Here is a 23,621-nt window from a genome sequence, read left to right as displayed (position 1 = left end):
TTAAAAAACAGAATAGGCCAAATGGTAAAAGAGGCACACAAAAATCTACTGAAGAGAAAAACTCCTTAAAAAGCAGAATTAGCCAAATGGAAAAAGATATACAAAAATTCACTGAAGAAAAGAACTTCTTAAAAAATAGACTTGGCCAAATGGAAAAGGAGGCACAAAAACTCACTGAAGGAAATAATTCCTTAGAAATTAGAATTGGGCAATTGGAAGCTATTGACACTATGAGACATCAAGAAGCAATAAAACAAAATCAAAAGAATGAAAAAAAAAATAGAAGAAAATGTGAAATATTTCATTGGAAAAGCAACGACCTGGAAAATGGATCCCTGAAAGATAATCTGAAAATCATAATTTAAAAAAAGGTCTTGTCAGGGAAAAGTGTCCTGATATTCTAGAACCAACTAGAAATTGAAAGAATCCACCAATCACTTTCTGAGAGAGATCCCTAAATGAAAACTCCCAGGAATATTATAGCTGATGAGGATGGGAGCTAGACTCCAAAAAGGAAAAACCCTAGAGGGGCAGCTAGGTGGCGCAGTGGATATAGCACCGGCCCTGAATTCAGGAGGACCTGAGTTCAAATCTGGCCTCAGACCAAACACTTGACACTTACTAGCTGTGTGACCCTGAGCAAGTCACTTAACCCCAATTGCCTAAAAAAACCACAACAAAACAAAACAAAAACCCTGGACTTTCCCACAGTGGACAAATCTCTGGCATTTGCCTGAGGCTATAATCCCATCAACTGGCCTTTCATTGTGGCTACACCCAATCTCCCCTCCATTGTCTTACTTCCCTATGGCCCCTGGCCATTTCCCACCCTTAATCCTAGCTAGGCTCCCCTTCCCTGGTCACAAGGTCCAGGTTCCAGGAGTTCTGTTCACCCCAGTTTACTGGCCACTCTTAGGTCCCTCTCACAGTCTTTCTGTATATAAAGTCCATCTTGTCTCCATTAAGATGCTTAGATTCTTATAATCTAGCCACTAGCTCACTAGCGTTCAGACTCCATAAGAGTCTGCCCAATATGACTATGTTCTAATAAACCTTGTCTTTGGCTGAAAGAAGGCTTAGCAGAGGAGCTAGGATTACAACTGAGAATTACCTACTCAGCAAAACTGAGTATAATCCTTCAGGAGGAAAAAAGAAATGAATATTCAATGAAATAGAGGACTTTCAAGCATTCCTGATGAAAAGACCAGAGCTAAATAGAAAGTTTGACTTTTCAAATATAAGACTGAAGAGAAGCATAAAAAGCTAAACAGGAAAGAGAACTAATAAGAGATTTAACAAGGTTAAACTGTTCACTTTCCTACATCGGAAGATGATTGTTGTTATTGTTCGTTCTTCATTCTCGAGGAGGACCAATAACATCAGGAGAGTTATGTCTCAACTTCCAAGTGTGTGGATTTAAGTGAGGCAGACCTGTTCAAAGTCATCAGCCTCACTCTCCCCTCCAGAGTCATCTGAGTCCAGTGGCAAGACATAGGTCAGAATGACTGGAGATAGTCCAGGATGTAGTGGGAGACCTTGGCCTTTTTTAAGCTAAGGTCTTTTCCAGGGCTCAATTTGTCTATGGTAACACCCATTCAGTAGTTACAGGTTAGGTAAGAATTAAAGTAAAAGATGGCCTAGTTCACCTACTCAAAAAAAAAAAAAAATCAATCTAGGAGGGGAACACCCTCAGAGTTTCTGGCCAGAATAAAAACAATTGCTATTTACACTCACTCTGAGCCATGAAAACCCAAAGACCAAGTGGGGCTTGGGCTGGGACCTATTATTGGCCACTCAGTGAGAGCCAGAGTGATTTGGATTTAAAGACAGAGTCAAGTAGCTCCATTTGAATCCCAATGGACTTTATCAAAGCCTGGTTTTCCAGAGCTATGTTTCAAAAAATCATAAATGAAACTACATGGGACAGAAGAGTTAATTGTCACAGTTAAAAAAAAAAATGATAGAATAAATAAGTAGGGAAGAGAAAAAAATCTAGCTCCCAAACCCTAAGATATCTTGTGAGATTTAAGTGATCAAAATTTATATTCCTTTGTAACTCTTAAGAACTTAAGGGAGATCCCAGCTTAAGCTGGCAGGGGAAGTACCTTAGGGGAGACAGCAGCTCCTTAAGAGAGATAGCCCCCCCCCCCCCCCAGCCAGGAGAAGCTAGGGATTCTTATAGAGGAAAATTTGTAGTGATCTGGGGGAGATGAGGTAATCAGGGACAAAAAGGTAAGGTAATCAAGATTGAAAAGTGAGGTAACTAGGGACACTAGGCAAGAGGTCTGGGGTAATTCAGGGTTTCCAACATATTTAGGCACATCATTATTCCATTGTTCAGTCTATTTGCCCAGAGAGGAGGGGCTTCTTTAGTTTTGTTATTTCATTGTCCAGACTACTTGAATCTCATTATCTCCTAAAGTAGCTTTAGGTGGTACTTGATAATTCGCTTCTCATTGCCCAGTCTATTTGAATCTCATCAACATAAAAAAGGTGTGAAAGAGCTTTTGCAGTGGAGGGGAAGATGGGGGGGAGGGGAGTACTTGAACCTTAATCTTATTGGAATGGGTTCTAAGAGGGAATAACATACACACTCAGTAGGGTATAGAAATCTGTCTAACCCTATAGGAAAGTTGGAGGGAAAGGAGATAAGAGAAGGAGTGCTGAGAGAAGGGAGGGAGAACTGGGGGGAGGTGGTAGTCCAGGCCGGCATAACTTTCAGCAAGCCAAAGAATTTCCTCTACATAAAAAGAATGTTTTCCTCTACATTTTTCGAGAGCCACCCTAAATCCTTTGGTGTGCAACAAGTGGCCCGTGGTAGTCAGAAGCAAAACATTTCTGAGGATGGACAGGAGGATGAAGAGGGGTGGGAAGAGAGAAGGATAAACAGGGTTTAAAATAGGGTGTAGGGAAATACACAGTAATCATAGCTGTGAAAAAAAATTTACAGCAAGTTTCTCTAATAAAGGCCTCGTTTTTCAATAGAGAGAACTGAATCAAATTTACAAAAATAAGAGCCATTCCTCAATTGATAAATGGCCAAAGGATATGAACAGGCAGTTTTTAGATGAAGTATTCAAAGCTATCTATAGTTATATGAAAAAGTGCTCTAAATCTATTGATTAGAGAAATGCCAATTAAAACAACTCTATAACCTATAAAATTGGCTAATATAATAGAAAAGGAAAATGACAAATGTTAAAGTAGATGTGGGAAAATTAAGATCCTAATGATGCGGTTTAGGGATTCAGGGGTCCTGGGACCCCAAAATTACAACAAGCAGGTCCTGCTTAAAAGAATTTGACGCAAGCCTTCTTTCAGCCAAAGACAAGGTTTATTAGAACATCCATCATATTGGGCAGACTCTTTAAGGAGTCTGAATATTAATAAGCTATTGGCTAGATTGTAAGAATCTGACCAGTGGCTAGATTTTAAGAATCCCAGCATCTTAATGGAGACAAGATGGACCTTATATACAGAAAGCCTGTGGGAGGGATCTAGGAGTGGTCAAGTAGTTTTGGGGTGACGGGAGGAGGGGCCTAAGGAGATCTGGATGGGAGTGGCCAGTAAGTTATGGTGAACAGAACTCCTGGGACCTGGACAATGGAGCCTAGCTAGGATTAAGTATGAGAGGGGAGGTTGGGTGCAGAGCCACAATGAAAGGCCAGTTGATAGGATTATAGCCTAGGCGAACACCAGAGATTTGGCCAGGGGGGAAAATCCAGGGTTTTTCCTTTCTGGGGCCCAGATTCCAACCCCATCACTAATGCACTTTTGGCGGAATTATAATCTGATTCAAGCATTCTGGAGAGCAATTTGGAACTATGCCCAAAGGGCTATAAAACCATGCATACCCTTTGACCCAACAATAACATTACTAGGTCTGTATCCCAAAGAGATAAAAAAAAAAATGAAAAGAACCGATACACACAAAAGTATTTACAGCAGCTCTTTTATTGGTGGCAAAGAACTAGAAACTGAAGGGATGACCATCAACTGGGGAATGACTAAGCATATGTTTGTGATGGAATACTATTGTAACATAAGAGAAGATGAGCAGGGGGCAGCGAGGTGGCGCAGTGGATAGAGCACCGGCCCTGAAGTCAGGAGGACCTGAGTTCAAATCCGGCCTCAGACCAAACACTTGACACTTACTAGCTGTGTGACCCTGGGCAAGTCACTTAACCCCAGTTGCCTGAAGAAAAACAAACAAATAAACCAAAAAAGAGAGAAGAAAAGATGAGCAGGATGCTCTCAGAAAAACCTGGACTTACATGAACTGATGCAAAGTGAAATCAGCAGAACCAAGAGAACATTGTACACAGTAACAGCAATATTGTATGATGATCAACTAACTATGAATGACTTAGTTGTTCTCAGCAATACAATGATTCAGGGCAAATTCTGAAGGATTTATGATGAAAAACACTATTCCGAAGAAAGAACTGAAGGAGTCTGAATGTAGATTGAAGCATATTTTTGTTTGTTTGGTTATTGTTTTTTCAGGGTTTTTTTGCTAGGCAATGAGGTTAAGTGACTTGCCCAGAGTCACACAACTAGTTAAGTGTCAAGTGTCTGAGGCCAGATTTGAACTCAGGTTCTCCTTGGTCCAGGGCTGGACCAAGCTGCCCTGATTGAAGCATATTTTTTAAACTTTATTTTTCTTTGTTTTTTTTGCATGTGTTTTCTTTCACAACATGACTAACATGGAAGTACGTTTTGCATGACTGCACATGTATGACCTATATAAAATTGCTTGCCTCTCAGGGAGGGGTGAGGGGAAGAAGGGAAGAAGAGAATTTGGAGCTCAAAATTTTAACATGTAATTGAAGAAAAAATAAATATTAAGTAAATGTTAAAAAATAAAGTTTTTTTTCCCCATTCAATCACTTCCCTTTCTATCCTAAAGATATTAATTTTGTTTGTACAGAGGCTTTTCAGTTTCAAATAATCAAAGTTATCTATTTTATCTTTTGCCATTGCCTCTATCTCTTGTTTGGTTAAGAATACATCTCTTACCCACAGCTGCAAGAGGTTCATGACCTTTCCCTGGGCCATTGCCAGTTCTTCTGACCTATGTCTAGCCACTGGACTCTGATGACTCTGGAGGAGAGAGTGGGGCTGATGACTTTACATGGCTCTGCTTCATTTAAATCCAACTCACTTGCAAGTCAAGACCTCACCCTCCTGATATCACTGGTCCTCTATGAAAACAAAGGATGAAAAACAATCTATGAGTAGTAGTAGTAGCTACACCAGGGGAACCCAACAAGCCAGTTCCAGTTGGGCAATGCTGCTACTTTTTCCTCCTCCTCCTCTTCTTCCTCTTCCTCTCTCCACATGGGAAGACATACCCTTACATATCCAAAGGAATATAAATTTTGATTGTTTATATTTGCCAAGGTATCTTTTGGTCTGGGGGCTAGATTTTTTTTTCTTTCCTACTTATTTATTCTGTCTTTGATTTAGTTTTTTAACTGGGACAATTAACTCTCTTGTTTCATGTAGTTTTCATTTATGATTTCTTGAAATAGAGCTCTGAAAAATCAGGCTTTGATAAAGCCCACTTGGATTCAAATGGAGCTAATTGACTATCCTTTAAACCCAAATCACTCTGGCTCTCACTGATTGGTCAATACTAGGCCTCAGCCCAAGTCCTACTTGCTCATTGTTTGGGTTTTGGTGGCTCAGAGTGAGTGTAAATAGCAATTGTTTCTGTTCTGGCCAAAACCCCTGAGGATCTTCCCCTCCCTGATTGGTTCTTTTCTGAAGGCAAAGTAGGCCATCTTTTACCTCAGTTCTTACCTTGCCTTAATCACTGAATGGGTGTTGCTTCAGACAAACTGAAACCTGGGAAAGATCTTAGCTTAAAAAGGCCAAGGTCTCCTGGTGCATCATGAGCCAGCTCCAGTTGTTCTGACCTATGTCTTGCCTCTGGACTTTGACTCTGGAGGAGAGAGTAAGGCTGACGACTTTGCACAGCCCTGTTTCACTTAGAGCCATTTCACTGGCAAGATTTAAGACATCATCTTCCTGATATCATTGGTCCTCTACGAGAAGAAAGAACAAATGAACAACGATCTGTGAGTAGTAGTAGTAGCTGCCCCAGGGGAACTCAACAGGCCAGTTCCAGTTGGGCAATGCTGCTACTTTTTCCTCCTCTTCTTTCTCTTCCTCTCTCCACATGGGGAGACATACCCTTACATGTGGGTGCTCTATCCAAAGGAATATAAATTTTGATTGCTTATATTTCTTGAGGTATCTTTTGGTCTAGGGGCTAGATTTTTTTTCTTCTCTACTTATTTATTCTGTCATTGTTTTTTAACTGAGACAATTAACTCTCTTGTCTTGTGTAGTTTTCATTTATGATTTCTTGAAACATAGCTCTGGAAAACCAGGCTTTGATTAAGCCCATTGAGGATGATATCTAAAATCTAAAATCAAGGTGTGAGAGAGAAATGTACTGGGAGAAAGAGAAAGGGAGAGGTAGAATGGGGTAGAATTATCTCACATAAAAGAGGCAAGAAAAGGCTTTTACATTGGAGGGAAAGAGGGGAGATTGAGGGGGAGTGAGTGAACCTTGATCTTATCAGAATTGGCTCAAAGAGGGAATAAGATATACAGGCAACGGGTATAGAAAGCTATCTTACCTACAGCAAAGTAGAAGGGGAAGGGATAAGAAAAGGATGAGGGGAGGTGATAGAAGGGAGAGAAGATTTGGGGGAAGGGATAGTTGGAAGCAAAACACTCTTACAGAACTGTGTCAAATTTATAAAAATAAGAGCCATTCCCCAATTGATAAACCATCAAAAGATATAATCAGTTTTCAAATGAAGTCATTAAAGCTATCTACAGCCATATGAAAAAATATTCTAACTCACTATTGATTAGAGAAATGCAAATTTAAACAATTCTGAGGTACTACCTCATACCTATTAGTTTGGCTAATAGGAAAGAAAAGGTAAATGACAAATGTTGAAGGGGATTTGGGAAAAATGAGACATTGATGTACTGTTGCCAGAGTTGTGAACTGATTCAACCATTCTATAGAGCAATTTGAAACTGTGCCCAAAGGGCTATAAAACCATGCATACCCTTTGACCTAACAATACCACTACTAGGTCTGTATCCCAAAAGAGATAAAAAACAAAGGAAAAGGACCTATATATACAAAAATATTTATAGCAGCTCTTTTCTGGGGGTAAAACATTAGAAATTGAGGGGATACCCATCAGTTGAGGAATGGCTGAACAAGTTGTAACATATCATTATGCTGGAATACTATTGTACTCTGAGAAATGATGAGCAAGATGCTCTAAGAAAAAGCTGGAAAGACTTGCATGGGGGGATGTAAAGTGAAATGTACTGGGTACAAAGTAACAGCAATATTGTAAGATGATCAGCCATGAAGGATTTAGCTTTTCTTGAAATACAACAATCCAAGACAACTCTGAAGGACTTAGGATGAAAAATGCTATCCATCCCCAGAGAAAGTGTCTGAATACAGGTTGACACGTACTTTTTTTTTTTTACTTTATTTTTCTTGAGGTTTTTTTTTTGTCTGTTTTCTTTCACAACATGAGTATTACAGATACAGTTTGCATGACTGCACATATATAACCTATATGGAATTGCTTGCCTTCTCAGTGGGAGGGTGGGAGAGGGAGGAAGGGAGAGAATTTGGAAGTCAAAGTTTTAAAAACAAATTTAAAAATTGTTTTTACACATAACTGGGGGAAAATGAAATACTAAATAAACATAAAATTTTTTTTAAAAGATAAACCCCATTGGGATTCAAATGGAGCTACTTGACTATGCCTTTAAACCCAGCCCTAGCCTCACTTGCTCATTGTTTGGGTTTTGATGGCTTAGAGTGAGCATAAGTAGTAATCATTCTTGTTCTGGCCAGAAACTCTGAGGGTCTTCCCTTCTCTGCTTGATTCTTTTGTGAAGGCAAAGTAGGCCATCTTTCCCAGGTTTCGGTTTGTCGAAGCAACACCCATTCAGTGATTAAGGCTAGGTAAGAACTGAGGTAAATCTAACTTTTAACTGCTAATAGGTATTACCACTAGACGAACTGAGACTTGGGAAAGACTTTAGCTTAAAAAGGCCAAAGTCTCTGACTGCTTCCTGGGCCATCTCCAGTCATTCTAACCAATGTCTTCCCCCCACTTATTAGTATTTTATTTTTTTCCAATTACATGTAAAGATAGTTTAACATTCATTTTTATAAGATTTTGAGTTCCAAAGGTCATGGAAAGAGGATTAGTGACTTTGAGTCCTGACTGCCACTAACTTACTGGGTGACCTTGGGAAAGTTACTTAATTACTCTGGATCTCATTTTACCTAACTGTGAAAAAAGGGAATGGACTGAATAATTTTTCATACCCCATCCCACTCTAACAGTCTGTGTTCTAGGGTCCCTCCCTTTCAGCTCTGACATTCTATCAGAGGTAGTACTTAATGAGCATCTATAATCTTCATATTCTAGTTTGGGAAACTGAGGCCCAGAGAGGTTAAGTGACTTGTCATATAAGTAATTAGCAGCTTAAGGCTCAAGCCCAGGTCTTCTGGCTGTATTTCTACTACGGTCTCTCCCATTTCTGACCCACTAGGTTCTAGGATCCTTCCCAATTCTGACTATCAAAGTCCTTTTCAGGAGAATGTTTAGTATCCTTGTGCTTCAGAGAAGGCAAAAAGTAGGAGAGAATGCCACCTTTCCTTGAACTTCAGCAGCAGCTGGAGCATGGGCCTGTTGGGGCACAGTGTTTGGTGATTAAGATAATCACTGCTCACGTTTGGACAATGAAGAAAGACTCAATTCCCTGGCATGTGCCCCAGTTCCCAATGGGCAATCACAGAGTATCAGAGATTGAAAGGAACTTAGAAAATAGACATAAATCTATCAGATAGGGAAGGGCCCTTATAAGCCATCTAGATCAACATTTAATTTTATATATGGAGAAACTGAGTCCCAGACAGCCCAGAGAAAGAAAAGGATTTGCTCAAAGTCACACAGAAAATTAGAGGCAGAGTTAGGACCAGAATCCAGATTCTAGGACTGCATTAAGATCACCTGAGACTCCAGATTATCTCTTATTCTCCTAATCCCACCCACAATCATCTTTAAAATCTGACCCCAACTAACCCACTTTTAGCCTAGAGGCCATAGTTTTAGGTGTCTAATCTAGTAAGAACCCCTCTAGTCCCAGGGAGAAGCATTGAAGGGAAAGGAGTGGGGGGTGGACTAGAGGGAAGGTTGTCACCTGAGTATTTGCCAAGGGTATCAGGTGACCCTGGAATTCTCAGATCAATTTCCTCAGGTTGCCAGGCAAGAAGCAGAGGCCAAGTTAATGCTTAGCTGCCTGTTTGCCCCTCCTGAGAGGAGACCTGGGACCTGCCATGCAGGTAACCCAGGGAGGAGGAAGCACTGAGTGAAAGGAGAGACCTGGAGCAGATCGGGGGAGAGACAGACAGAGAGAGGGACAGAGGGGGACACAGACGGAGAGACAAGAGTTTTTCTGTGTCTTTTCATCCACTTCCAAGTAGTTAAGATGGGATAAGGAAGCTTTTCGTGGACTTCCCCTACCTTCCTCCAGCCCCAGACCTCTGTAGGAACAGGAAGGATGAGGTCTCGACAGGCTCCTGGTTCCAGACTGGCTTCTTTTTCTCCTCCCCAGTAGAAGATCTGGCAAGGTGACAGGGGCACTCCCCAACTCCTTCAGAGGCCCCGCTCTCCCTGGCTGTCATCTCCACCCATAGAGAGGGAGGGGGTGAGGGATGGGGAAAGGGGAGGAACAGGGGAAGCTAGGGGAGGGGGTTAAGACAGAGGGACCCAGAGAGTGGTTTATGAATCCCTCCCCTGCTGGGTGTGCTAGAGCTGACCTTGCTCAGACGTCTGGCATTGGTTCATGTGAGCACTAGGGCACTAAGTTCCCGAACTGCCCCCGGAGCCCAGACTTTTTCCCAAGTCAGGGCAGAGTGGTCTGGACCAGTGCCAATACTCACAACTCTCCCCTGGTCCTCTTGACACAGGCTGCCTCCAGGTAAATACTCTTGGGTCACGGGGCTCTTGGGAACTACAAGCTAAGGGGAATAGAGGGAGCTGGGAGGACTCTAGTGGGAGAACTGAGGAGGAGGCTTGACCAGGGAGGGTTCCTGCTGCCCTGCTCCAGCCTGAACACATCTCTGGTTCCATGGGCTTACAGGACCATGACCTGCCAGGGACTGCAGAGATCACTTAAGTCCAAGCCCCTTGTTTTCTAGATGAGGGAACTGACTGAAGCTCAGAGATAGACTTGCCCAAGATCACACCCTGATTAAGGGCCTGAGTCAGAACTTGAAACCAGGTCTTCTGGCATCAAATCCAGTCACTCCAATTTTATCTGGAGTCCTCACTGCTTCCGGAGGAAGATTTGGTTCTAGAGGCAGCCTTTCCTAGCCCCTTTTAATTCCAGTGCCTTCCCTCTGGTAATTATTTCCTATTTCTCCTGTGTAAAGCTTGTCTGTATATATTTATTTGCATGTAGCTTGTTAGCTCCTTGAGGGCAGAGACTATCTTTTGCCTCTTTTTGTATCATTGACACTTAGCACATAGTACCTGGCACCTAATAGGTATTTAATAAATTTTTACTTAGAGAACTGACTCTGAGACAGAGAACACCAGTGCCATGAGAAAACTAAGCCAATAGGATTGAAAAAGTTCAGGCTATAGTTTTTGCAGAAGCCTATATCCTTGTATTTCCAGTGTGGCTAATGAAGAATCAACAGGCATTTATTAGGGGCCTTTGGAGGAGTCTGAGGGGAGCTCCATGGTATATTACTGAGAAGGGCTATTCTTCTGGAGGACTTAGGAAGCAGGCTCTCCTGAGGGGGGAGGATGTCTTGAAGAGTTTCACCCCTTCCCTGCCCTAAGGACCCCAGGTCCTTGACCCTGCTTTTCCTCATCTTATTCTCACATCATAGCCCTTGTCATTTACTTATTCCTTTATAGCTAGAAGAAGCAGCTGGGACATAGTGGAAACAGCATGGTGGGATTTGGGTTTAGGGGACCCAGGTTTGATTCCCTGCCTTACTAGCTATGTAATAGGGAGCAAGTGATTTCCTTTTTCCATCCTGAAGTCTTTTCTGCTTCTGTAAAATGAGGATAATAGTCCAGCCCTCCCTCCTTACAGGGAAGGTGCAAGAATGAATAAGAAATCCTCTGTCAAGGAGTCTACAAAGTGCAAAACAGCAATGACATGGCAGCTAGCATGAGGTGCTTAGCCTTAATGAAAAGAGACCTAGATTTGGAATCAGAAGGTGTACTTCTACTTAACAATTTTGTGACTTTAAGTAAGTCACTTCTGCCTCAGTTGTTGTTCAGTTGTTTGTTTGCTTTTTCCAGTAGTGTCTGACTCTTCATGACTTTATTTGGGATTTTCTTGGCAAAGACACTGGAGTGATTGGCCATCTCCTTCTCCAGCTCATTTGAGAGATGAGGAAACTGAGGCAAACAGGGTGAAGTGACTTGTCGAGGGTCACACAACTAATAAATGTCTGAGGCCAGATCTGAACACAGGAAGACTTAGCTTCCTACTCCAGGTCCAGCGTTCTAACCACTGTGCCCCCTAACTGCCCTCTGCCTCAGTTACCTTCTCTGTAAATTAGTTGAACTTGAAGCTCCTAATGTTCTAAGGTCCCTTTCAGCTCAAGCATTCTGTGGTTCTAATCATACCCCACTCTAAGCATCCAGATGCTTTCACTCCTTCCCATTAGGACCTAGTCAGGTCACTCTCATGCCAGGCTCCTTCTATTCTGTCCCTTCTAGCTCTAAAATATGATCTTCATCCTGGCTATCTGATTCTGCCAGCTTGCAGAAATTCCTAGCAGGGATCATTGGATAGCAGAAGGGGAGATAGAGAGCTGGAAGGGACCCCAAAGGCCATCTAGTAAAACCCCTTCATTTTACTGATGAGGAAGCCAGGGCTCAGAAAGATAAAGTGACATGTCCAAGCTCCCAGAGGTAGTAAGTATCTAAGGCAGGATTTGAATCTAGTTTTGTCCCTAGAACCAGTGCATCATCTATCTACTCCACTTCAGTAATGATGAGGCTAAGGAGCACACCCAGGGAGTTGACATGCATAGCACCTTGAGTGCTGTAGTTTGACAAACCTCTGAGATACCCTTTGACTGGGACAACAAGGAAAAAATTAAAAGCCATTCTAGATAGTATGTGCTTGAGTATCTGATTTGCATGGTACAGACTGTAAGTACCAAAATAGTTCAAAAAAAGGGAGTGATAACTGTGGACTTGAGAATCCCTGCTCTTGGACTCAAAAAAGATCGTAGATTTTGAGCTGGGAGGAGCCTTAGACAGCACCTAATCCAATCTCTTCATTTTACAGTTGGAGAAACTGGGCCGAGAGAGAGGTTAAATATATACACAAGGTCCCATAAACTCCTAAAATGGCACAGCTGAGGTCTGGTCCCAGTTCTTCTTACTATGTGACCTTGGGAAATCATTTTCTTTTTCTAGGCCTTGGTTTTCTCCCTTTTCAAATAAAGAGACTAGACTAGATGGTCCAGAGCTCTTCCAATCCTGATATTCCAGGGCTCTTTAATTATTTCAGGAAGATTTTCTGAGGAGATAAGACCAGATTCTGACCTTAAAGGATGGCCAGGGTTTAGAGAGGCAGAATTTGAAAAGGCAGAAATGGAGCTATAGCAGTCCAAGTTGTGGAGAACAGAGTGAGTACATGTCTAAGGACAGAATGAGTCTGATGTGTGGGATCTGACTAAAGTGGAAGGCCTTCATGAGAAGGAATGGATACAATGAGGGATGGTTAAAATGAGGCATAATTAGTAGAATCATAGTCTCACAGAGCTGAAAGGGATCTTAGAACAAGTAATGTCAGCACACAAAAGGATCCCAGAAGAAGAGGGAAGAGAGTGAAAATGGGAAGGGACACTAGAAAACAGAATATTAGCCATAAAGACCTATGTAAATATTCTGATTGGACAAATGGAATAACTGAGGTCCAGAGAAGGGAAGGCATTTTGCCCATGGTCACCCAGGAAACATGGTAGAATTGAAAACTTCAACTCAGGTCTCCTTATTCCTAGACTTAGATCTAATGCTACTTCAGCTAGAACAAAACAAACAAACAAAAAAATATTTGGACAAAAAGGGCCTTTGCAGGAAAGGTGGGATTTAGACCTACTAGGCCTGGATTGGGGGTGGGTATTCCAGGGGAGATGGGGAAAAGATTATGAGGGATGAAGGAGTGTGAGTCAATGAAGTTAGCCTGACTAGAATGGAAAGGGGAGAAAATAATGACCAGATCTTTCTGCTCCCAAATATTCTTAATCAAATCACCCAACTCTTTCAAAACTGGGTTGCAAATAAAAAGCAGAAACCAACACAAAGCTCTTTAAAGAAAGAAAAGAAATTAGCTAGGGGAGTTGGGGAAGGGAGTAAAAGGGAGGAACTGGGTTTCAAGCTAAAAAGGATTTGAGGGACAGTCACCCAAGAAAAAAAGTGTTGGACTTGGAATCACAGGGTTTAGGTTCAAACCCAGATCTGCTATTGTGTGACTTTAGGCAAGATCCACTCCCTCACTGGGCCTAAATTTCTTCTGTCAAATGTAGTTCAAGAACTCTAAAGTTCTCTGAGCTATAAATCCCTTGGGGGCCCTGAATCTGAGCCCTTCCCTTAGGAAGGGTGCCAGTGGAGGCAAGAAAGAACCAAGGAATAGCCTAAAGAAAATTCCTTCTTTCAGGAAGTCCTCCTGAAAATCAGGAGAACTAAGCCAGCCAGTTCTGACTCATGACAAGAGATCAGATAGTTAAAGCCACTGTGAACCTCACCCCTGGATTATGTTCAGTGTCAATGTTTGCCCAATTTATAACACCTAACATGCAGGAGGGATCACTTTGTTCCATCAGGGGGTGGCTGCCAGTCATCTCTTTGGCCTCAGTGTCCCAGCCTTTTGGAGGATGGGGAGTTCTGTTTTTCAAATCCATGACTGTATCGGAGAGAGTGAGGAATGATTGGTACAGTGGGAAGAACAGATCCACCAAAGACCTGGATTTGAATTCTGTCTCTAACTTACTTACCCAGACTGCCTTCTGGGTAAAGCCATGACGTTGGAGCAGGGAGTCTTTAAAGTCCCTTCTAACTCTAAGGCATGTTACTTTATTTGTAGAGCTCCATTAGAAAGGAGTCAGGACCTCCAACGGTTGCTTCCAGCTCTAAAGCTGGGATTCTACTTGGCCCTGTTCCACTATGTGGATGGTTCATATATTTAGAGCTGCCTAAGAAGTCATCTAATCCATCCCTCCTCACTTTATAGATGAAGAAACTAAGGCACAGAGAGGTTAAGTGACTTACCCAGGGTCACACAACTACTTTCTGAGGCAAGAATTTGAACCTAGGTCTTCCTGATAACAAATCCAGTGCCCTATCCACTATACTGGGCTGTCTCAATAGGTAAACAACTACCTACCATTTCAGCTCTTCAGGTTATACAAAGGCAATTTATCTCATAGCCAAATTTCAAAGCAGTGGAATAACCTGTGAGACAGGTGAACCTCTTAGCACTTCCTGGAGAAACATGTAACTTCCCTTCCCACTCCTGCTAACACTGATCCTAATGCTAATAGAGTAGAGAAACCCAACCATGACTCAGAAGACTAACCCTTCTTTCAACCTTAAGGTTTCTCCAAAACCAGGAGAGGAAGAACTAAGAGAACTATTACTTCCCTATCCCTCCAATTTCCCTCCTTGCACCCCTTTGGTACCTCCCACAACAATTCCTCCTTATATCCTGCTAAAGGATTGAGCAGTTGGCAGGAGGATTCTAGGACAAAGCTGATCGCTTTCAGATATAGACCTTATACCCATCCTTGGGAAGGAGTGATTTAGCTCAAGCTCCCTGCCCTCCCCTGAATAGCCAAAGCAGGGTCAAGGTTATTGCTGTGGGGAATGAGGTTGAACAAAGTCTGTCACGCTCCAATAAACATTCACTAAGCATCTACTATGTGCCAGGCACCGTGCTAAGTACTGGGGATACAATTAAGAAAAAGAAAGTTTTGGTTTTTTTTTTTCAGACAGTCCCAACTGGTAACCCAGGTTCACTAGAGCCAAACACATGCCCATCAGCTCCACCCCTGCTAAACAAGGCCACTCCAGCCACAGTTCAGAGAACCCTCTTCCTTATTTCTGTTTCCTTCTTTGTGAAATTGGGATGTAAGAGGTGCCATGCCCTAGGGGGTCCAGGGCAAGTCTTGGAGCCAGGAAAGCCTGTGCTCACAAACACATACTAGCTATGTGAGCACAAGAATGTTACTTAATTTCTCAACTCACCAGGAAATTCTCTCTAAGCTGGTTAAATTATAGATGAGTTGCTTATCTACAATAGCAGAAGGAGTTTCCACTTGCCAAGACAGGTCTTGAACAAAAATATAAAATGAGTTTCATTCCTGCCCTGCCTCTTCCTGGCTGTGAGGCCCAAATGAAGGTTGGGAAAGTGCTTAGAAAAGTATTATGTGTTGCAGATAAAGTAGCTTCCAGTCTCCTCTCAACCCAGGCTTACAGTTCTAACTGGTCCAGGAGAGAACCCTAGGGACTAAGGAAGGTTCTGTTTCTCCCTCTGTTTCTCAGTTCTTCTCTCCCTGCCTCTTTCTTCTTCTCTGACTTTCTCCTGTCTCTCTTTCTCTCCCTATGTCTCACTCATTCACTCTTCTCTCTCTCCCATCTACTTTCTCTACTTCTGCTGTCTCTCCCTGTCTGTTGACCACTCATTCTTTCCCTCTGTCTAACCCTCAGGCCCTCCAGCTCTTTCTCACTCTATCTCTCCTTTGTTCACTCTATATTTTTATATCTCTTTTGATTCTCTTTGGACATTCAGGAAACAAGGTCCTTTCTGGCCAGTTACCCAAACAAAACCTCCACTTCAAGCCAAAATGCTCTGCTGGCAATGTCTCCTCTCCCCTCCTACCTGGATCTCCTTGCTCACATACACCCAAGTGGTTGCTTCATTTTCCCACTACCACCAGACATTTGTCTCTCAACAATTTTTAAGCTACCCTCCTCCTGCTTCTCGTCACATACATATCCTTTCTAGTTTCTACTGGTCCACACTCCTCCCACTTCCCTCAGTCCCTCCCGAGTAGAGCTCATTTTTGTAATTCATTGTCAGGCTTCCTGGCCATCTGTCTCCTGACTGATGGTCCAACCTCTTTCCGTCTCTGGGCCTCAGTTTCTCCTCTGTATAAAAAGGGGTCCAACTAGGTGGCCCTGAAGATTCCTCCCAGATCTAACATTCTGTGTTCTAATGCTCCTTCCCAGCTCTGATGTACATGATTCTATGCTGTTCAAACGTCTTCATCTGCTCTCACTAAGCCTTGTGAAGAAATTAGGGAGGAAGGGAGAGAGAGGAGGGGAGAATTTATGCCAATGATAGAACAATTTATAATATTCCCCTTTGAAATTAGCTGCTAAAATATGGGCACAAGGTACAAAAGCTCTGTGGGTAAATAACAGCAAATTAAACAACTTTCTTTTCCCTTCAATAGGTGGATCCCTAGACAATCCTGGAGGTCCCCAAGGAAGCCCAGGGAAAGAGGTACCATGGCTCTGCTCACCCACCTATTAGTCTGCATCTTTGGCTCTGGCTCCTGGGTGGCCATCAATGGACTCTGGGTAGAGTTGCCTCTGCTAGTAACAAAACTGCCTGAAGGTTGGTACCTACCCTCCTACCTCACAATCATCATCCAGCTAGCCAATGTGGGGCCACTCTTCATCACCCTTCTTCACCGATTCCGGCCTGGCTACCTCTCTGAGGTCCCAGTCATCTATGTTGTGCTGGCCCTGGGCACAACTGCCTGCTTCCTCTTCGCTTTCCTGTGGGAGAAGACTTCAGTGGTGGCTGGTGTTCTGCATAGCACAGCTTTCCTGGTCCTCACCTTCTTCCTGGCCCTAGTGGACTGCACCTCCTCTGTCACTTTCCTACCCTTCATGGCCCGCCTGCCAGCCCAGTACCTCACTTCCTTCTTTGTTGGGGAAGGGCTAAGCGGTCTCCTCCCTGCTCTGGTGGCTCTGGCCCAGGGATCAGGGCTCAACAGCTGTTCCCAAGTCACCAACAGCTCTATAACCACTGAGCCACCTAACATCACTAAAGCATCCTTCACCCTTGGGTCACTGAACATCACTCTGAACCCTGACCTCACCACCAGCACCCCCCAGCTGGAGACCTGCTACATACCAGCCAATTTCTCCCCTTTTGTCTTCTTTCTCCTGCTGACAATCATGATGGCCTGCTGCCTGACTGCCTTCTTCGGCCTGACTCGGCTCCCTAAGCAGTGGGAGCTCTCGACTGAGGACCTCCTGGTCAGCCAGGTGACTCTCAGATCCTTCCAGCTCCAGGAAGCCTCAGCTGGCAGCAGCAACAGAGACAGCTGCCTATCAGTGGCCAGGCCTGAGGAGAAGAAGACCACTGTCTGGCCACAGGCCCAATTAGCCTTCATCTATATCCTGGTGGTCTTCACGAATGCCCTCACCAATGGAATCCTTCCTTCTGTTCAGACTTACTCCTGCATGTCTTACGGTTCTGTGGCCTACCACTTGTCTGCAACACTTAGTGCCATGGCGAACCCCCTCGCTTGCCTCCTGGCTATGTGCCTGCCCAGCAGGTAGGTGACACTGGCCCCTGAAGGATCTCTCCATTAGAGGGGTGGGGAGTGGGGTAAACAAGAGTTAACGACAGGGAAAGGAGAGGGTAACTTAGGAGCAGCCCCACAGAGAGGCAGAACGATGCAGTGCATTAAAAAAAGTCCATAAAACATTTAGCAGGAAATAAGAACCTCTGGGTTCTAATCCCAGCTCTGCCATTAACTTAGGCAAATCACACCCCCTCTCTTAGCCTCAGTTTCCTCTCCCTCTAGCCCAATACTTATTAAACTGTGGGTCACCACCCCATAGAGGGTTGCAAAATATTTGGCAACAGTAAAAGGTTTCCGAACATGCAAGACCAAAAATTAATTCAGAATCAAATGTTTAATGAATCTGAGGTGTTTCTGGCATCTCTTGCCTGTATTGTATCATACAACTTCATTGCAGGCTTGGTTCTGAACACAAAGAATGCACACTTTGCACTTCAATGCCCTCAGGCCACACACCCCCAAGCAAACACTGCCTGACTGTGAAAAAGGGTCTTTGAGTGGAAAAAGTTTAAGAAGTCCTACTCTAGCCTAATCAAAATTAAAGAATAGACCCCCAGCTGGAAGGGACCTCAGAGCCCATCTGGCCCAAGGGTTCTTAACCTAGATTCTGTGACCTGGGTTTTTCAAAAAATATTTGTGTTTTATTGTGTATTTTAAAACATTATTGTGAGAAAGGATCCATAAGCTCTGCCAGACTGTCAAAGGATTCTGATTAAAAAAAATCATGAAAAACTGGTGATCTAATCCAACTTCTCATCTTGCAGATAAGGAAATTTGAGGCCTAGAGATGTTAATAAATTACGCAGTTTAAATGTTGATTGATTGATCTATTTATGTTATAGACCAAGTTTATAACTTATAGATAACTAAAGAAAGATAAATTGAAGAGGAAGAGAACACAGATAACTAAAAGGTCTTGAGAGATACAGGAGTGCTTTGCCATTTCCTTCTCTGGCTCATTTTACAGATAAGGAAACTGAGACAGGGTTAGGTTATTTGACCAAGGTCACACAGCTAGTATCTGGGGTCAAATTTGAACTTAGGTTTTCCTGACTTGAGGTCCAGTGCTCTATCCACTGCACCACCTAGCTGCCTGTTCTTAGATGAAGAGATACTAAATGTCAAATCCAGATTTAAATCCTACATCTCTAGAACTGTTGAATGCTCTTTCCACTGGACCACACTGATCTTTCAGGTCCTGTCCATCTGGAATATTCCAGAGCAAAGACTCAGTGAATTTCTGTCCCTGTGCTAGAGCCAGGCCCAGATGTTTTCATTTGTGCCAAGTCACTACTGAAGTCATCTGACATTAGTTCCCCCCAGTCTTAAATCTTGACACTTTTAAAACACCCTGACTGTTATCCTTTTTGATTTTCCTACCTCTGGGTGGGGGGGAGCAAGATTGGTGGTTGGAAGTAGGGAGAGGGGTCATGGGGGATGAGTTCAGCTGCCTGGCTTGTTTGGATTCCAGGTCCCAGTTGAGTGTTACCTCCCACCTTGAGTATAAGAAGGCTGGTAGATACTATATTGAAAAGTAAAATACCAAAGGATCTGGTAGACACACAGGCCTGTGTCCATCACATAAGTTGAATTGCCCTGTGTGCAGAGCCCTATATTAGGGGTTATGGGCCTTGGAGAAACAAAGACATGGAAGACGCTGTCCCTCCCCTCCAGGACATTATAGGTTCTTGGCTGAGACAGTGTTCACATACAGAAAAAGAGCTGAAGAACATTTACAATGCTAACATAAACAAGTCCAAATGAGTGTTACAGAGCTTAGAAGGACCTTAAAAAGTAGATAGTGATATGGCTAGGAACCGGCCCTGTGACTTCATTTGTGGAAGGGAACTCCCAGATAAGGCAGCTCCTTCTAGGAATACAGTTCCAGTTTGGCACCTTCCCTTAAAGTCTTAGGAAATTGCTTAGCATCCTGGGAAGTTGGTAAAGTTGCCAAAGGTCACACAGTATGTCAGAGGAAGGACTTGAACCCTGGTCTTCCTGGGTGCAAGAGCAGTTCCCTATCAATTATGTCAGTGTTGGAAGATACCCTAGTCAAACACTGCCATAATTACAGATTGGGAAACTGAGGCTTAAAAAGAAGAGACTTCCCCAAGGGGATAAGAGATTAAATAGCAGAGACAGTAATATTTCCCCTGGGTCCCCAGGCCTATCACATTCTTCCATGGCTGCTGGCAGGTGATCTAATCATATTTGGATCGGGTAAAGTCTTCCTCTCAGAAGTTTACTTTGGAGGTGTGGATAATGGGAGAGACAGTGACAAGTGAGTAGGGGACCTTTTGCTTCCCTCCTCAGGTCTCTCTTGTGGCTGGGAGTCATCACAGTGGTGGGCACTGGTTTTGGAGCCTACAACATGGCCATGGCTGTCCTGAGTCCCTGCCCTCTGCTAAAGGGCTCCCACTGGGGAGAAGCCATCATCGTGAGTAATTTCTTCCCTCCTCTCTCCTTCCATCCTCCCCTCTTCTCCCGTTCTCTGTCTCAGTTCCTTCTAGGCCACAGTATCAGACCATCTGTTTGGTTTGGGGGTGGGCATGGGAAAGTCATCTCAGATAGCCTCCCATTGGTGCTGAAGGGAAAACAGCTTGCTATTGGGGCTCCATTTACACTGGCAGGTCAGCTCCATAGGGTTCTTTTTGCCATGGAGGACCCTATCTAAAGGGAAAGAGTACATCTTCCTTTGTGCTTTCAGGTTATCTCTTGGGTGCTTTTCACTGGGACCCTGAGCTATGTGAAGGTGATGACTGGAGTGCTCCTGCGTGACCTGAGCCACAGCGCCCTCGTGTGGTGTGGCGCAGCAGAACAAATGGGGTCTGCATTTGGGGCGATACTCATGTTTCCTCTTGTCAATGTGTTGAACCTTTTTAAGTCTGCCGACGGAAGCAGCCAGCAGTGCCCCAGCTGATCATGCACCAAGACAATCTTTCTGGGCTGAATTTCACTGGGCCAGGAGAGCCAAAGACATGGAGAGCCAATCACACCCTCAGACATTGGCATAGACACTACCAGTTCTCCTTTCCCCACCTCTACCCCCAGCAGGGTTAAAGCTTCCATTACTTGAGCTATCAGTGAAGACACCACTGCTATCTCCAAGAGTCACAGCCACAAATTCCACTCTTAGATAGTCAGGACCTTGGTCAGTGTTTTTAGAAACCATTTTTATTGGCTTTGGGGTACCTGCTCTGCCTCTGGGGAAAAGTAGGCTAGCCCACAGGCCAAGTTGCCTGGAACCCTGAGAGGTTAAGGAGCTTGCCCAGGATCATACAGCCAGTATGTGACAGCAACAAGACTTGAACCCAGGTCTTCCTGAGACTTGGTTTCTATCCACTACAGCACACTTCTTTGCTTTTGTACTTCAAATAAGTTCATGCATTCATTTCTAAAATAAAATCAGTTTTCTACTTATTCAATGCAACAATTAATCTATTAAATGCCTGCTATATTATGCTATGCACTGGAGATATGAAAAGGAAATGTTAAAAAAACAAACAAACAAACAAACCTCACACCCCTAAAGCTTACATTCTAATGGGGGAATTCAATTTGTAAATAGAAAAACACATTGGGATAAGAAGAGTGTGCTAATTAAGCATACTGGGAGAGGCTTCCCACAGGAGGTGGCATCTGAGCAGAGTTTTAAAAGAAGCTAAGGATTCTAAAAGGCAGAGGTGAGAAGATAGGACATTCCAGACAAGAGGACAGCTTGTGAAAAATCCTGAAGATATATGAGGGAATGCTGAGATTAGAAAATAGTTGGAATATAGAATACATGAAGGGAAGTAATATGAGATAAATCTGGAATTTGAGGCTTAGTGTTAGATTAGGAGGAGTTTTCAGTGCCAGAATGAAGGGTTCCTATTTTATCCTAGAAACAATAGAGAGTCAATTAAAGTCTTTATCTGGGGAATGGCATGGTCTGACCTGTGATTTAGGAAGATTACATTGCTCTTGCATGGAGAATGGATTGGAGAGAGGAGAGACCAAAGCTGAAACCAACTAGGAAATTATTACAATAGTCTAAGCAAGAAGTCTTCAACTGAACTGCTGGCCAGATTCTTCCATTGTTGAGTTCCTCCTAGGCCTCCATTTCGGGAAAGGCCCAGGTTAGCCAAGCTTTGTTCCCCACCAGAATTTCAGTACCCTTCTCCACCCCCAGTACTTTCACCCACCCAATTTTTCTTCCCCCATTAGAATTCAAACTCCTTGAGGTCAGGAATTGTCTTTTTTTTTTGCTTGAATTAGTATGTCTAGCACTTAAACAAAATTCCTGGCAAACAGTACTTAATAAATGTTTGTGGTCTACCAGTTGCCAGAACTAGGGAAGTAGTTTGAATGGAGAGAAAGGCATGAATGACAGAGATGTAATAAAGATAGAATTGACAAATTTTGGCAACTGGTGGAATTGGGGTGGAGGAAGTGATAAAGGAGGAAGAAGAAGAAAAGATTACTCTTGAGGTTGTAAACCTGAATGCCTGGAAATGGAAACAATGGTGGTACCTCAACCAAAAAAGGGAAGGTTGACAAAAAGGATGGGTTTAATAGGAGAAAATTATAAGTTCTGTTTTGGACATGTTAAATTTGAAATGCGTATGAGACATGCATGTAAAGATATCCAACAGTTTGTGATGCAGAACTGGAGATTGAGAGAGATGAGGGCTGGACTATGTATAATTTAGGTATTTTGGTCTCACTCTCAAGAGCATAGGTATGATCATTGATTTCAATGAATATATTTAATCTAATGGGATCACAGAGAGAAAGCAACAGAAAAAGAAAGAAGTAGAGGGAGAGAAGAGACTAGGATAGAGCTTTGAGGTACACCCACAGTCCAGAGGTAGAACAGATCCTGTGCATGCAACAAAGCAGCCTGAGAAAGAATGATCAAACAAAGAGGGGGAAAAAAAACGAGAGCAGTGTCAAAAGAAGTCATGAGGAAATCGGATCTAAGAGGAAGACATGATTAACAGTGTCAAAACCTGCAGAGAAGTCAAGGTGGGTGAGTTTATCTATAAAAGGAAGAAGAGATATCAGATGCTAGCTGGAGGGGATAGGAGGGTCAACTGAAGGGTTTTTAATGATGAGAATGACCTGGGCACCTAGGCCCATGTAGTGTGGAAGGAGCCTGTAGAAAAGGAGGTTTAAAAGAGACAGATCAAAGGGGCAAAATCCTGGAGCAGAGAAAAAGGGATGGGATCAAGGGCACAGGTAGAGAGGTTGACCTTGGCAAAGTGAAAGGTTAACTTCTACCAGAAAGTAAAGCAGAGGAGGGAAATGAGGCAGATGTGGATGAATGAGATATACTATAAAATGAAAGGTGAGCTACCAACGAATAGCCTTCTCAGTAAAGTAGGCAAGGACCTCTGCTGATAGGGCAAGAGAAGCATGCGTGCTGTCTAAAGCTCAAGCGGAAAGAAGGTGTGGAACTGCCCAGTCTGGGAGGATGAGAAAGTCAATCAGAAGACTAAGAGGTTTGCTGTGCAGCAGTGAGCCCCCAGCTGAGATTAGAAAACTTATCTTTTAATGGACCCAATGATTTCCAACTGCAGCAGGGGAGTAGAGCTGAAGAAACTGAATAGAGAGCGTAACCTAGAGCTGGAGTCTATCAAAGCATAAGCAGAAAACACAAGGTGGTGAGAGATTCTAAGATTAGTCTACACATCCATTGCAGGAATCTATAAAATCAGCTTTTTATCTCTTCCAAGACAAAGAGGATCAGAGCTCATAACTATTCCAGGATCAGGAAACCCTCAAATTTCAGGAGATAAAAAGTTTAAAAGTGTCAGGACTGGATGAGATATTAGAATGATAATGATCAGTGATAACAACAACAATAGCATTTACATAACCCTTTAAGAGTTTGAGGAGTGTTTTACCCAAGTTACCTCATTTGGTCCTCACAACA

The 23,621-nt window shown here is 43.2% G+C and overlaps 2 protein-coding genes across 3 annotated transcripts in view; one reads left to right on the top strand and one right to left on the bottom strand.

The window, feature by feature from the left end:
• Nucleotides 1-9,671, bottom strand: part of LOC114047336 (protein FAM110A-like) — a 67,221-nt gene extending 57,550 nt beyond the window's left edge. Inside the window, exon 1 of the mRNA XM_027868134.1 lies at nucleotides 9,591-9,671. The gene's annotated coding sequence lies outside the window, so the exon portion shown is untranslated. The remainder of the gene's footprint in view (nucleotides 1-9,590) is intronic.
• A 203-nt stretch (nucleotides 9,672-9,874) lies between these two features.
• Nucleotides 9,875-21,107, top strand: LOC114047335 (solute carrier family 52, riboflavin transporter, member 3-like). Of its 2 annotated transcripts, none has more exons than XM_027868129.1 (4): nucleotides 9,875-10,047; nucleotides 16,559-17,674; nucleotides 20,018-20,141; nucleotides 20,412-21,107. In XM_027868129.1, the coding sequence occupies exons 2-4, from the start codon at nucleotides 16,614-16,616 to the stop codon at nucleotides 20,622-20,624; spliced, it is 1,398 nt and encodes a 465-aa protein (XP_027723930.1). In that variant the 5' UTR covers nucleotides 9,875-10,047; nucleotides 16,559-16,613; the 3' UTR covers nucleotides 20,625-21,107. The 2 variants fall into 2 exon arrangements, with proteins under 2 accessions (XP_027723930.1, XP_027723931.1); XM_027868130.1 differs by lacking the exon at nucleotides 9,875-10,047 and adding an exon at nucleotides 10,395-10,471.
• Nucleotides 21,108-23,621: the final 2,514 nt, after the last annotated feature.

Source organism: Vombatus ursinus, unplaced genomic scaffold (genome assembly GCF_900497805.2).
Source record: "Vombatus ursinus unplaced genomic scaffold, bare-nosed wombat genome assembly UNPS02014786.1, whole genome shotgun sequence".
In the NCBI taxonomy this organism is placed as follows: domain Eukaryota; kingdom Metazoa; phylum Chordata; class Mammalia; order Diprotodontia; family Vombatidae; genus Vombatus; species Vombatus ursinus.
The sequence above is the reverse complement of the archived record's forward strand: the minus strand, read 5'-3'. Positions and strand labels throughout refer to the sequence as shown.